The 14,376-nt window shown below is 42.8% G+C and overlaps 1 protein-coding gene across 1 annotated transcript; it reads left to right on the top strand.

Annotated features, from left to right (window-relative positions):
* Window positions 1-3,118: 3,118 nt before the first annotated feature.
* Window positions 3,119-10,733, top strand: LOC307242157 (cytochrome P450 2K1-like; the record flags this gene model as incomplete). Its single annotated transcript, XM_080016490.1, has 11 exons — window positions 3,119-3,176; window positions 3,421-3,469; window positions 5,913-6,015; window positions 6,174-6,336; window positions 6,844-6,993; window positions 7,100-7,260; window positions 7,417-7,596; window positions 7,696-7,837; window positions 9,906-10,090; window positions 10,231-10,372; window positions 10,532-10,733. The coding sequence occupies 11 exons, from the start codon at window positions 3,119-3,121 to the stop codon at window positions 10,717-10,719; spliced, it is 1,521 nt and encodes a 506-aa protein (XP_079872616.1). The 3' UTR covers window positions 10,720-10,733.
* Between the last annotated feature and the right edge of the window lie 3,643 nt (window positions 10,734-14,376).

The following is a 14,376-nucleotide window of genomic DNA, read 5'->3' on the forward strand; positions in this document are numbered from 1 at the left end:
GGAACAGGCTTCTGTGCGAAGGACAGACTAATACATGATTAATAGATGTGTAGGCTATCACTGTTTCTTCATGAGTCATTAATTTAAGAAAAATACTGTCACCTGGGGCATGTCGAGCACCACCTTTCCTTTTCAGCATTTGAGTAAATGAATCATTATCATTATCAACCATTTTAACTTGAAAAGTATTTGGACTGCATGCATGGTGGCCCCGCCAGCACTCATGTGGGGTGGGCGCTTCTGGTGGGGTGTTGTTCTGTCGGGGCAGGACCTGGCTCTGGGCCTTGTGTCCGTGGCCCGGGTTCCGCGCCTGCGGCTTGTGCCTACACATGGGGTTGGGTTGTATTTGTGCGCCTCATGGGTGCAGGGTCTCATGCGCTCCGGGAATGGGTTATGCCTCTCGGGGCCGGGCGTGGGTGTTGCTGCATGAGTTTCCAGCTTCTCTGGGAGCTGGGGGGTCTTCTGTGACTGCAGACAAGGGTCTCGGGGCTTTCCTGTGGTGGTGGGGTGGGGTCCACTGCTTGGAGGCACTACTATATAATATCGACCTTATACACCAGAACTAATTGTAACGAGTCCAGTACACTCACCCATCACACACACACCAACACACAGACACACACACACACACACACACATATACAGGTGGACTAATCACAGCCACACGCACACCACCAGCACTTGCTTTGAACACTAGGGCTGAACGATTAAATGGAATCGAAACCGACATCTGAATCGGAATCGCAAAGCTTGTGATTTAAGAAAAGTGTTTTTTTTTTGTTACACGCTTACCAATACGGCTGTGCAGGGCCGGCTCTTCCTATCGGCCCGATAGGCGGCCACCTGTCCTGGGGGATGGAGGGGGAGGCACGGAGAGGGAGTGATCGGGGCACATTTTGTGCACCTGTCCCCCTCTCCAACGGTTGCGACGACGGGCATGCCAGCATTTTTTATTGTTTTTTTAATTTGATTTGCATAAAGCTGTCCCAGAGCACACGAAGCGGCCCTCCATGTATGTGGAAGTATCTCCATGTATGTGGAAGTATGTGCGCAAAACTTCAGTTCCGCCTGTGGCAGTTCCGCCTTCCACACACCACCAAGTGGGGTTTTCCGGCCCCTCTAGCACAGAGACACAGACGACGATGGGTTATAGAGATCAATTTATTGTAGAGAGGAGGCTAAGTGGAATTAGCCAGGAGCAGATCAAACATGTCATATGTGGAGTGTCAACCTTAGGAGAGACTGATAGACTTTTACCTACGATAATACAGCCCATAATTGAGTAAGAGATTATACGCTTTTGAATTATTGGGGCGCTACACAAAATCCCTCTATTGCACATTTTCTAAATTTGTGTTGGGGCTTGCGTGTCCTTCTGTGTCCCATGGGCAGCACAGTGGACTGGCTTCCTTCCACCCGGTTGACGACAGACTGCCCCCTCCTTCCTTCCGGAGCGAGTTCTGAACTTGGGTCGCCGTGCCGCTGCGGTCACCCGCCCCATGGGTGGGGGGTTGGGACCTGCGTGTCCCTCATGGTTGGAAGGGCTATCCCTCCAAGCAGCCCCCGCAGCAGCCAAGTCCGGCCAGCCCGTCGTGCTGGGGTTGGTTGGATCTTCCTGGCCACGTGTGCATGGCGCGGGGCCCACCATCTGGTCTCCTTCGGTGGGGAGTGCACTCCTGTTCAAAATATGATTGTTGTTACTTAAAGCCAGTTAATTCTACACCCAGAGAAGTTCCAAAAAGGTTTACTCAGCTAAGAACATTTGGGATACTGTTTTTTGGAATTTAAATAAATAAGATATCATCCACATACAAGGAGATTTAGTTAGTTATATGATCAGTATTATATCCATCAATCCCCGGGTTATCTCCAATAGACTGTAAGTGGCTCCATCGCTAATGCAAATACAAGTGGAGTTAAGACGCAGCCCTGTCTTGTGCCTCCATGCAAGAACTACAGGAGGATCAGTCGAGTCCAGGTTTCTTCAGTCAATGATTTGGTCCAACACGGTATCATGCTTTTTTGTGCTCATAGTCACGGTAATAAATATATTGAATCATATGATTGGATGACTTTTTTTTGTTACAAATAATATTTAAACTAATTCAATTGAATGTGGAGATTTTCACAGTCTTTAGAAGCGGGGGGCAAATAAATAAAAAAAATCTGAATCGATTCCATTTTGATTGTGAATGGTGATGAAATCCACAGTCAGCATCCCACTGCAATGGCAAGGTTGGATTTTTACTTTATCGTAGAACAAAACCAAACATATTTTTGTAAAGGTCTCATCTTGGAGGTTTACATACTGTATCTAAGTTTGAGAGGTTACAGTGGATCCTAATTGGAGATACTAACCTTTGAAACGTGACCAGAGGTCAAATTGGAAACCCTATATCTCAGTAATTAAAAGAGTGACCAACATACGGCCAACTGTTTTGGAAAGCTCTGGACATGTACTTCTAAAGGGGTGGTAGTTAAAATAGGGGGCACTACTACAAATGGCCTCATATATAATTCAGGGCTTTGCAAGTGACATGTAAATTCTGACAACGCAGAATTTACAACGCAACCAAATTAACCCGTAGTAACACATGCATGTGGTTTTTCAGCCATAAATTGGTTTAATTTTAAAGTTTTTAAAAAAGTAATTACTTTACCCATGAGGCAATTGTAACAAGATGCAAAACAAAAAGTGCAGGATTAGGGTTAACATCAGGGTGTCGAATGTTTTATAAATAATTGCATAATATTACACAATGTATATATCAAAAAGGAGTACTACACTACCAATAATCCTCAGTGAAACAGAGATGTCTGTGATTGGTGGAGCTCACTCTTACCATGGAAATGTTTACAGCACTGGCTGATGGGTACCCAAATTTCCAACCTCCTAAAAGCCTTGATGGGAGGTCCCAGTCCCTTGGTGACAACAGTGGTTGAGAGAGATGAATTGGGTCCGGAGATCTTAAATTCTAATATTTCAAAATCCGCCCTTCCTTGTGAAAGACATCTGTCTCCGTGCCAGATAGCGGAGGTTACTGCGGTGCAACAGCCAGCCCAAAAAGGGTGCGGTTGGGTGGAGGGAGGTGCGGCATCTGTGGTACCACTTGAGCCAATGGCTGGACAACACAGTGGTGGCTTCAGCCTGTCCAAGGCCCAAGACAACAAAGCAGGTGGGGAGGTCCTTGTGGAAGTCCAGCTTCTACAGACGGTGTGAAGGGGCAGTTGGCAGTCGGCCGGACAGCTCCTCGGGCAGTGGTGGTATGGGGGGGTAGCGGGGGTGTGTGGTAGAGGGCGTGGCTTTTAATCTGCTGCAGGTGGGGGAGGGAGCGGTGGCTCAGCTGTGAATGGTCAAACTGATTGACAGGGGATGTGAAAACTGCCATTTTGCTCATCTCTGTCTCTTCTGTCTCACAGCAAAGCTGGGTCCTGACATCCCAGATGACAAAACCAACACTACTGACAAGTAGCGTGAGGGACGCCAGTGGGAAAAGCGGGTGTCAATTATTACATTTATTTAAAGAATTCTGTTTTATGTACACAATATTACATGTTAATTTAAATATTGTTACATTTTTGATAGATTTTTCATATTTATGTTAACTTTGAATTTATGGTTTAATGGCCGACATATAAAGGTTTAATACTGATTTTGTTACAATTGTATGCTCTTGAAAATAATTTAAAAAAATTGAGAATTTTGTCATGTTGTCAATAACAAAAAAGAGAAATACAATAATATAATAAATATTGTTATATTATTTGAAGGCCATATCACCAACCCCTAAACCACATATATAACCACAAGATACAGTACATGAATACTTTCATATAGAATAAAAGTTGTCTGATGTGGTGTTCAATGCTTAGATGGACAGGGGGACAAAGGAGTGCTTATAGCGTTTGAGCCTACACTGGGGGACCCTGGAACGCCTGCCTGATGGGAGGAGTTGGTACCCAGCGTGGAGGACGACCCACTCTACCTACTGAGCCACTGCCCCCAGTGAGTCACCTCAGTGAATGCCCAGGTATCTGTAAGAGCACACCTGTCGTATCCTCTGGTCATGGATCACCACTGGAGAGCGGTCACCAATGGAATTGGGGTCAAACACTTTCTTCTGTTTTATTAACGTTGAGGGTGAGAAAGTGTTCACCACACCACTGAACAAGGCTCTGGATCATAGACTTATGAAGTTGACTATCAGAGTAGTTCAAGTTCAAGAGATTATTTGTCATATACATATGGTCATATATATATGCAGTAAAAGGTCATGACACCCTGCAACTTGAGACCTAGGATGGTTGTATCATCTGAGAACATCACCATGTAATTGTGTGCACTTTGCATCATTCAGCAAAGTACTGTATCCATGAAATTATCTATCTATCTATCTATCTATCTATCTATCTATCTATCTATCTATCTATCTATCTATCTATCTATCTATCTATCTATCTATCTATCTATCTATCTATCTATCTATCTATCTATCTATCTATCTATCTATCTATCTATCTATCTGTCTGTCTATCTATCTTATTCAGGCTGTGCTTATCCAAATTTCACCTACTAGTCCTAAATTGTAATTTCCCAACAGTGATGTAACTTCAACATAACTTAAGTTAATGCTTGTCTTTTAATTCATCTTTGTGCCTCTTTTCCTTCCAGTGAACAAACATGTCCAATTAAAACCGTCAATTTGATGAAAACCTCACTCTATCATTTAAAAATGCAGTCAAATTGGTGAGACAGGTTTCTTGGTTGGGCACGCTGCTACTTTTGAACTTGCCACACACTATTCAAGAGAGAAAACGTGTCCTCTGCCCATCCAGGTTTTGGACAAATAGTAAATCGAAGTTTTGTTTTATATTTGTCTCATTTTAGTGTTGGTGTAAAACAGTATAAATGTTGTTTTAACCGCATTCAGGCGTTCATAGAGGGGGGAAAGTCAGGATTAAGCTGTTTGTTTTCCCACTCCCCATGTTTCCAATGTTTTAATAATTGCCTGGAGTGAAACTTGTTTTTGTTAAATTTATTCCAGCTTCATGCTTTACTGTTGTCACCTGCATGCCCACTCGACAACAGTGAAACATCCAACTGTAACAAAACAAACAAAAACAAGTTCTACTCCAGGCAATTTTTAATGCCTGCTCAGGTGATAATCATTATTAATACAGTGGTACCTCGACTTACGACTGCATCTACTTACGACTTATCCAAGATTTGTATCAACTTGTGACGGACTGCTCCAAGATACGACCGTGGAAATTTGCAGTTGGCGCGTCGGCGGCCAGTCAGTCAGCAGTCAGTCAGAAGTCAGTCAGCAGTCAGTCAGTGGGCGACCTACATTGAGTGTGTACGTAGTTTGTGGCTTATCGATATGTCTTTCATATTTACTGTGTTTGTGCTGTGTATTTCGTTTATTTTCACCCTTCATGATTTCATAATTCATATGGAAAAAATTGCTTTGACATACAATTGTTTTAACATACGACTGTTCTTATAGAACCAATTACAGTCGTAAGTTGAGGAACCACTATATTGGAAATCTGTTTATTTTTAATAATCGATGAGTTGTTTGGTCCATAAAATGTCAAAATATCGTGAAAAATGTTGTAGCCAAGTTGTAGTTGTTGTTGTGTTGCATGTGGTTCTGGCTTCTGGTCCGGTGCACTTCCGTCCCTCCTTCTCGACTCCTCCCCTCCCCCTTCACCCACTGTGTGCTCTCCTTGGGTCTACCTTATTGGATGGCTCCCCAACAGGACCAGATATTCACTCTCTGGCAAAAGAGTACTTTAAGAATGTCTCCTGTTGAAGTGTTTGTCTTCCTCCAGTCCTCTGTTTCCATCACTCTGTCAGCCACTTTGGTTTTGCTCCTGGTTGTCTACCTCTGGTCTAAATGTTACAGCTTTCCAAAACAGCGAAAGGAGCCTCCTGGTCCCAGGCCACTGCCCCTGCTTGGTAACTTACTGCAGCTGGATCTCAGCAGGCCTCATTACACCCTTTGTGAGGTAAGTCTACCTATACTTCAGTTTCATTTGTTTTGCTGGAGGCCGTTCTAGTTTGTGCATATTATTTGGTGATTTTGAGTTTCAAAAATTAACTGAATGAATTGTTAATTTAGATAAAAAATTAAATAATATTATTATTTAACTTCTAATTTTTCTAGCTTTCCAAGAAATATGGATCTGTGTACACTGTCTATTTTGGACTCAAGAAGGTAGTGGTCCTGGCGGGATACAAGACAGTTAAAGAAGCCCTGGTCCACCATGCAGAGGAGTTTGGTGATAGAGAAATATCTCCGATCTTGAGAGACATTAATCAAGGACACGGTAAAGCATTTAAAATATAAACAGTTGTTTCACAAGTTATTATAACCTTTTAAAGTTAACCAAGGCCGGACACAAGGAGGTTTGACAACTGTCATTTATCACAATGTGATAAAGACACTAAATTGGTAATCTATAAAATCCTTTTATTAAACAACATCCCATATTTGTTAATTATTTTAGCTGTCACTTTTAAAGAAACAGCCATCCAATGTTGGTGCTATGTATGTACTCCCCTATATGCTCTTTCCATTGTTGGTGGCCTTTCCCGGCAAGAATGCAACAATCGGGCATATGCAAGAGGTGAAAGGCAGCCTGGGTGAATTTGAAAAAGCATGCTGCTTGTGGTCAGTAAACTGTTGATGTGGATGAACATTCACAAAAAAGAACGGATGAAAAAATATCCCCACCACGTCAAATGACCAGGATAAATCCAACATATCAATTGATCAGAAGAAGGAATACTCTGGAGAAAGTAACTTCTCTTGACTTCTCTGTGACTTTGGACAGGAATTGCGTTTGCGAATGGGGAGTCATGGAAAGAGATGAGGAGTTTTGCTATGACAACCCTCAGAGAATTTGGGATGGGAAGGAAAGCTGCTGAGGAGAAAATCATCGAGGAATGTCACTATTTAATCAAGGAGTTTCAACAACATGAAGGTTTGAAAACGGTATAATGTTCTGTACATGTTGTGCTGTGATGTTTGAACTTCCATTGAGTAAATACTATAAATATACTCTCAATAAATACCGTCATGTTTTACAGGAAAACCCTTGGATGTGATGCGTCCAGTGAACTACACTGTTTCCAATGTTATCTCATCCATTGTGTACGGCAGCAGGTTTGAATACACTGACCCACAGTTTAATGGAATGGTGGCTCGGGTAAATAAAAACATGCACCTTGGAGGTTCGGCACCAATTCAGGTAATCATAATAATTGCTAACAGATTCTATGTTTTTTACTTTAAATTCAACTACTGTCTCAGCAAATGAAAAAAATATGTTCTGATTTAGTGCTTGAACGATTGTAAGTTGCATCCTCATGAATTATATCTTTGGTTTATTGTGATATTGTGACAGGTGTACAACATGTTTCCCTGGCTGTGTAATTGGATTAAGACTCGTGAAGTGATAATGAAAAATATTGAAATGAACATCAAGGATATCAAGGACTTAGTGAGTGGTCTGAGTGAGACTTTGAACCCTCAGATGAGCAGGTGTTTTGTTGACTCCTTTTTGATCCGTAAGCAAAAAGAAGAGGTAAGATGTTGTCTCTCATTTCAACACACATGAATCCAATTAAATGTATGCGAGCAGTATATGTGTCCATTTTTAAACACCGAGGGTCTGTTCTCACAGGATTCTTGTGTCAGGGACTCTCACTACCATGAGAAAAATCTCATAGTTACAGTCGGGAATCTATTTGCTGCTGGTACGGACACCACAGGAGGAACATTAAGATGGGGTCTGCTGCTCATGGCCAGATATGGTGAAATTCAGGGTAAGGAAATGAAAGGAAGTGATCAAATAGACATCACCACATCTAACTCCAAGCTTTGATTGTCAACTCTGGATAAGTGAAATCAATTGGTTTACCCTCAGAATCCAGATCTGTTGCCTGTCATTAAATCGCCACCAAATATATTTACTTACAGTGTACTTATGCCCCTCACTCTCTCTGGAGCTTAGGCCACAAACTAAAGTCTGCCACAGTTCTCTGTCGCTATGCCTTTCTTCCTCCTCCCTTGGGGGTTCCATGTCAGTGCACGTCTGGTGATGTTGGTTGTTGGCTTTCATTATGTATGCCTGATCCATTTTCATCCTCTTGTCCTCATCTCTTCCAACAGTGCAGAATGAGTTCTCTCCCATGAATCCTTGTTGCTGATAATATTTGACGAACGGATTTTTATAATTATTCTTAAGCAGCTATTTATGAATTTCTGCACATTCACAACGGTGGTCTTTGCTCTTCCTTCCATAGAGCAGGACTGACTTTACAGTGAACTTGAACAGCCTGGTCTTCTTGTGTGGAGACTCCAGATGTTGTTGAGCTCTCCAAATGCTGTTCTTGCTTTGCCGATTCAGGCCTTGACATCTGCTTCGGTGCCTCCCTGCTTGTCTATGATACTATGATAAAGGAAGGTTTTGTTCTCCAGCTCTTCCAGTGATTCCCTATCCAGTGTATGTGGGTTGTGACTAGGATTATTAATCTTAATTATTTTTGTCTTTTTGTTGATGTCGGGTCCAATTTCTTAAACGGTATAAACCAGGTTTGTGGTTATGTGCTGCATCTGTGAAGACAGTAGCACTAAATCAAAAGAATGGTTCTCCAATTCTCTCCTCGATTGATGGCCAAAGGGAAGAGAGTGGAGACAGTAGGCACCCCTGACCAACTCCTTTTTTACTTGGAAACTTGGGGTGAGCTGACCTCCATATATGATAGTACATGATGTTCCTTTATAGGACTTCCTAATCAAGGTGGCAATCTTAGTTGCTGTTCCATAGTGTGGAAGGAGTTTCCATCAGGTTTTTCAGTCTACACTGTAGACAATATCCATATAGTAGATTGAGTCCATGTAGATATCGGGGCCCGTTCATGGCATGGGCACCGGGGGCCATGCCCCACCAAATGACTCGACTCCAATAAAGATAGCCTAGTGGTGGGAGTTTATGTCAGTCTGGAGATTTGATTTTGAAAATAATAGTGGGAGATAGATTTATTCGGCTATAAATGCAAGTTGCATCCAGTAGTGATCATCTGCATCATGCAAGAGCCCTTTATCCACTTTGTCCCGTATCCTAGCCCCCTTCCACCGCACAAGGAGACATGAGAAACTTAGGGATTCAGCCTGAAGAGAAGGCCATAACAACTGGGCTGGATATGGATGAATGTGTTGGGGTTTTGCACACAGAAACAGACGACTGATGCTGGAACAGGCTGTTGATGCTTTAGACTCAGCCATGACGTGTATAATATGAAGTTATTTTGAGTAGGAACTCTATAAGACAGACATAAACAGATATAAAACACAGGAAAAAATTAGTTATATTAGTTGTATACAGTTATAATTAGTGTAACGACTAATATTTCCAAAGACAGGGGGTAGTGGAAGGTAAAGGTATCAGAAGTAAAATAAACTGTAACATTGAGCACTATGTAAAATCAGAAAATAATCAGATAGAATCAGGCATTCATAACGTTTTTCTCCGAAGTGTGAAAAAGTTGAGGATCTTTGAAGGAGATTTTCTCTGCTACAGGACTTTAGATGTACCAACTTTCAAATAAGCAAATCTTCTTCAAGTATTATTGGTTCTCAATGCATGACACATTATTTGAAAGTGTGCCATCTGCACTTTAATAATGTGTAAAACCCTGAAACTGTAAAAAATCTCTCCCTACTTTGGATCCAAAACACCAAACTCTTATAAGTGCGTATGTGTGTGTACACTTCTGACCTCCGTCTCTTTGATTTCATACTATGTTGAAAGAAACATGAAGAGAACACACTCATTGATGAAGGCTCGGGGCCCTTCGCCAGTTGATTTGATTTCCTATATTTAATCTACAGACCAGGTCCAGGAGGAGCTTAGCAGAGTGATAGGAAGTCGTCAGGTCCGAGGAGAAGACAGGAAGAAGCTGCCCTACACTGACGCCGTCATCCATGAGACCCAGAGACTGGCAAACGTCTTCCCAATGTCCCTTCCTCACATCACCAGTCAGGACGTTACATTCCAGGGATATTTTATCAACAAGGTCAGATAGCTTGTACCAACAGACGCTGAGGAGTAATAATGTCAAATTAAATGTACTATTTAACGTCCTGTTTCATATGTTTCAGAATTGTGTCGCACGAGTCTCTGTTCTTCATCAAACTCTTCTTTCTATGATAACAGGGGACCACCGTGTATCCGCTGCTGATGTCAGTGCTTTATGATGAAAGCGAATGGGAAAGCCCCAACACATTCAACCCAGCACATTTTTTGGATGAGAATGGAAAATTTATGAAAAGAGATGCATACATGCCTTTCTCTGCTGGTACGGCAAACTGATTCATGTCAGCGTTGAGTATAATCCTTCATGTCAAATGTTTGTTTGATAAATATGAGCTAAAACATCTCAAGTTCTATAGCCAACCCTTCGTCACCAGATTTTGCATCTCCTTAATCTCTTTCGTTGATGTGGTCTCTCTCTAAGGTCGCAGGGCGTGTCCAGGGGAGAGTCTGGCCAGGATGGAAGTCTTCCTCTTCTTCACCTCCCTCCTCCAGCGCTTTCGTTTTACTCCACCACCTGGAGTGAAAGAGGATGAACTGGATCTGACTCCAGCAGTGGGATTCACACTCAATCCATCCCCTCACCAACTATGTGCTGTCAGCCGGTTCTGAGGAACAGGCTTCTGTGTGAAGGACAGACTAATACACGATTAATAGATGTGTAGGCTATCACTGTGTTTCTTCATGAGTCATTAATTTAAGAAAAATACTGTCACCTGGGGCATGTCGAGCACCAACTTTCCTTTTTAGCATTTGAGTAAATGAATCATTATCAGAGTAAACCATTTGAACTTGAAAAGTATTTGGAATGCAAATTGACCTCTTACCCTTAGAGCATTTAGGATATTTTCTTTTCTTTATTTAATCAATACAACACACACAGTTTGATGGTGTCTGTCCTGGGATGTGCTGCTGTCTCTGTCTGGCACATTCTATCTCATACTCCAATTAGTCTAAACAAATTTGACCAGATGAGGTGCATCTGGCCGGTTGAAGTATCACCTTTACGGGGGGTTAGGGTTAGGGTAAGGGTTGGTGGGCGTGGTGGCCCTGCCAGCTCGCTGTGGGGTGGGCTCTTCTGGTGGGGTGTTGGTCTGTCCGCGCGGGACCTGGCTCTGGGCCAGGCGTCTGTGGCCCGGGTTCCGCATCTGCGGCCGTTCCTGTGGTGGTGGGGTGTCTACACGGCTGCGGGATCCAAGGGGAGGCTTCGGGGTCTTTTCCACTGCTTGGAGGCACTACGATATAATACCGACCTTATACACCAGAACCAATTGGGACGAGTCCCGTACACTCACCCATCACACACACACCAACACACAGACACACACACACACACAGACAAACACACACACACACACACACACATATACAGGTGGACAAATCACAGCCACACGCACACCACCAGCACTTGCTTTGAACACTAGGACTGAACGATTCATGGAATTGAAACCAACATCTGAATTTAACAGAACACAATTTTCAAATCGCAAAGCCTGTGATTTAAGAAAAGTGTTTTTCTTTTGTTACACGGTCTAACCAATAGGGCTGTGCAGGGCCGGCTCTTCCTATCGGCCAGATAGGCGGCCGCCTGTCCCTGGGGGTGGAGGGGGAGGCGCGGAGAGGGAGTGATCGGGGCACATTTTGTGCACCTGTCCCCCTCTCCAACGGTTGCGACGACGGGCATGCCAGCATTTTTTATTGTTTTTTAATTTGATGTGCATAAAGCTGTTCCAGAGCACATGATGCGGCCCTCCATGTATGTGGAAGTATGTGCGCAAAATTTTTATGAAAAATAAAACATTTCTGCTGACACACCGCATATATTTTTTCAATGTTCATTTACAGATTCTAACAATTACACAGCTTGAAGTTAAATCAATGATTCAATATTATACTGTGATTGAAGCTTTTTCTTTTTACAGTTAAATAATTAAATAAATATATATTATCCATATCAGTTCATCTCATCATAACATGTAGGCCTGGCCTACAGGAAAGAGCAGTTCATATGTTGACTCTATGCTATATTGTGTTGGTCATTGTACCATTTCTGTCTGCCACAGATAGAACAGAGACACAGATGATGATGGGTAGTAGACATTAGTTTATTGTAGAAAGGAGGCTAGGTGGAATTATGCAGGAGCAGATCGAACATGTCATGACAGGGCTCCTATCCTGAGTGTGCGTGAGGATAGGGGTTTTAACATGTTGCCCGTTAGCCCAACCAATAAGCAACAGGTATGCCACCACCTTGACCCAATGACCTAGGTTCAGGTCAGGTGTGGCTGCTCAAACCTTCCCATCCCCACATCACATACCCCCAACACCAAACTGAGGCCGGGAAGAATTCCTGCACAAAGCCTACCGCCCCCCCCCCCCCAAACCACCAAGCAGAGAACAAGAATGAAAAAAATATTTCAAGCAGACTCTGACACAGGGTTACTGTATATAAAATGACAAACTCTGACACAGGGTTCCAATACCTTAAATAAGGGCATCTTTGGACGGCCCTTCTGTGTCCCATCCCCAGCCCCTGTTCAGGCGCCACTGTGGCAATTCCGCCTTCCACACACCACCAAGTGGGGTTTTCCGGCCCCTCTACCACAGAGAAACAGACGACGATGGGTTATAGAGATCAGTTTATTGTAGAGAGGAGGCTAGGTGGAATTAGCCAGGAGCAGATCAAACATGTCATGTGGAGTGTCAACCTTAGGAGGGACTGATAGACTTTTATCTACGATAATACAGCCCATATTTGGATAAGACATTATACGCCTTTGAATTATTCGGGCGTTACACAAAATCCCTTTATTGCACATTTTCAAAATTTGTGTTGGGGCTTGCGTGTCCTTCTGTGTCCCGTGGGCAGCACGGTGGCACCATGCCGCTGCGGTTGCCCGCCCAATGGGTGGAGTGTTGGGACTTGCGGGTCCCTCGCGGCTGGAAGGGCCATCCCTCCAAGCAGCCCTCGCAGTAGCCAAGTCCGGCCAGCCCGTCGTGCCGGGGCTCGTTGGATCTTCCTGGCCACGTGTGCATGGCGCGGGGCCCACCATGTAGTCTCCTTCGGTGGGGGGTGCACTCCTGTTCAAAATAGGATTGTTGTTAATGTAAATGCCTTGCGGGCTGGATTATACAACGCTGTAGTTTGGCCACAACTGCTTTAAACCCTGACCAGACGTCACATTTGGAACCCTATAGCTTAGTAATTAAAAGAGATACCATAATAAGGTCAACTGTTTTGGACAGCTCTGGACATGTTCTTTTAAGAGTGGTGGAACCTTTATAAAAATTGGCATGAACACACTTAAAGCCAGTTAATTCTATATCTAGAGAAGTTCCAAAAAGGTTAATTCAGCTAAGAACATTTGGGATTCTGTTTTTTGGAATTGAAATAAACAAGATATCATCCACCTACAAGGAGATTTAGTTAGTTATATGATCCGTATTATATCCATCAATCTCCAATTGACTGTAAGTGGTTCCATCGCAAATGCAAATAAAAGTGGAGTTAAGACACAGCCCTGTCTTGTGCCTCCATGCAAGAACTACAGGAGGATCAGTCCAGGTTTCTTCAGTCATTGATTTGGTCCAACACAGTATCATGCTTTTTTGTGCTCATAGTCACGGTAATAAATCTATTGAATCATTGGACTGAATTGTACGACTTTTTTTGTGTTACAAATAGTGTTATTTAAACTAATTTATTTTAATGGGGAGATTTTCACAGTCTTTAGAAGCGGGGGGTAAATAAATTAAAAAAATCTGAATTTATTTTGATTGTGAATGGTGATGAAATCCACAGTCAGCATCCCACTGCAATGGCAAGGTTGGATTTTTACTTTATCGTAGAACAAAATCAAACATATTTTTGGAAAGGTCTCATCTTGGAGGTTAACATACTGTATGTAAGTTTGAGAGATTACAGTGGATCCTAATTGGAGATACTAACCTTTGAAACGTGACCAGAGGTCAAATTGGAAACCCTATATCTTAGTAATTAAAAGAGCTACCAAAATTAGGTCAACTGTTTTGGACAGCTCTGGACATGTACTTTTAGAGGGGTGGTAATGTAAATAGGGGACACGACTTCAAATGGCCTCACATATAATTCAGGGCTTTACAAGTGACATGTAAATTCTGACAACGCAGGTATATTCCGCGACCAAATTAACCCGTAGTAACACATGCATGTGGTTTTTCAGCCATAAATTGGTTTCATTTTCAAGTTAAAAAAAAAGTAACTACTTTACCCATGAGGCAATTGTAACA

Source organism: Zeus faber (assembly GCF_960531495.2).
Source record: "Zeus faber genome assembly, chromosome: 1".
In the NCBI taxonomy this organism is placed as follows: domain Eukaryota; kingdom Metazoa; phylum Chordata; class Actinopteri; order Zeiformes; family Zeidae; genus Zeus; species Zeus faber.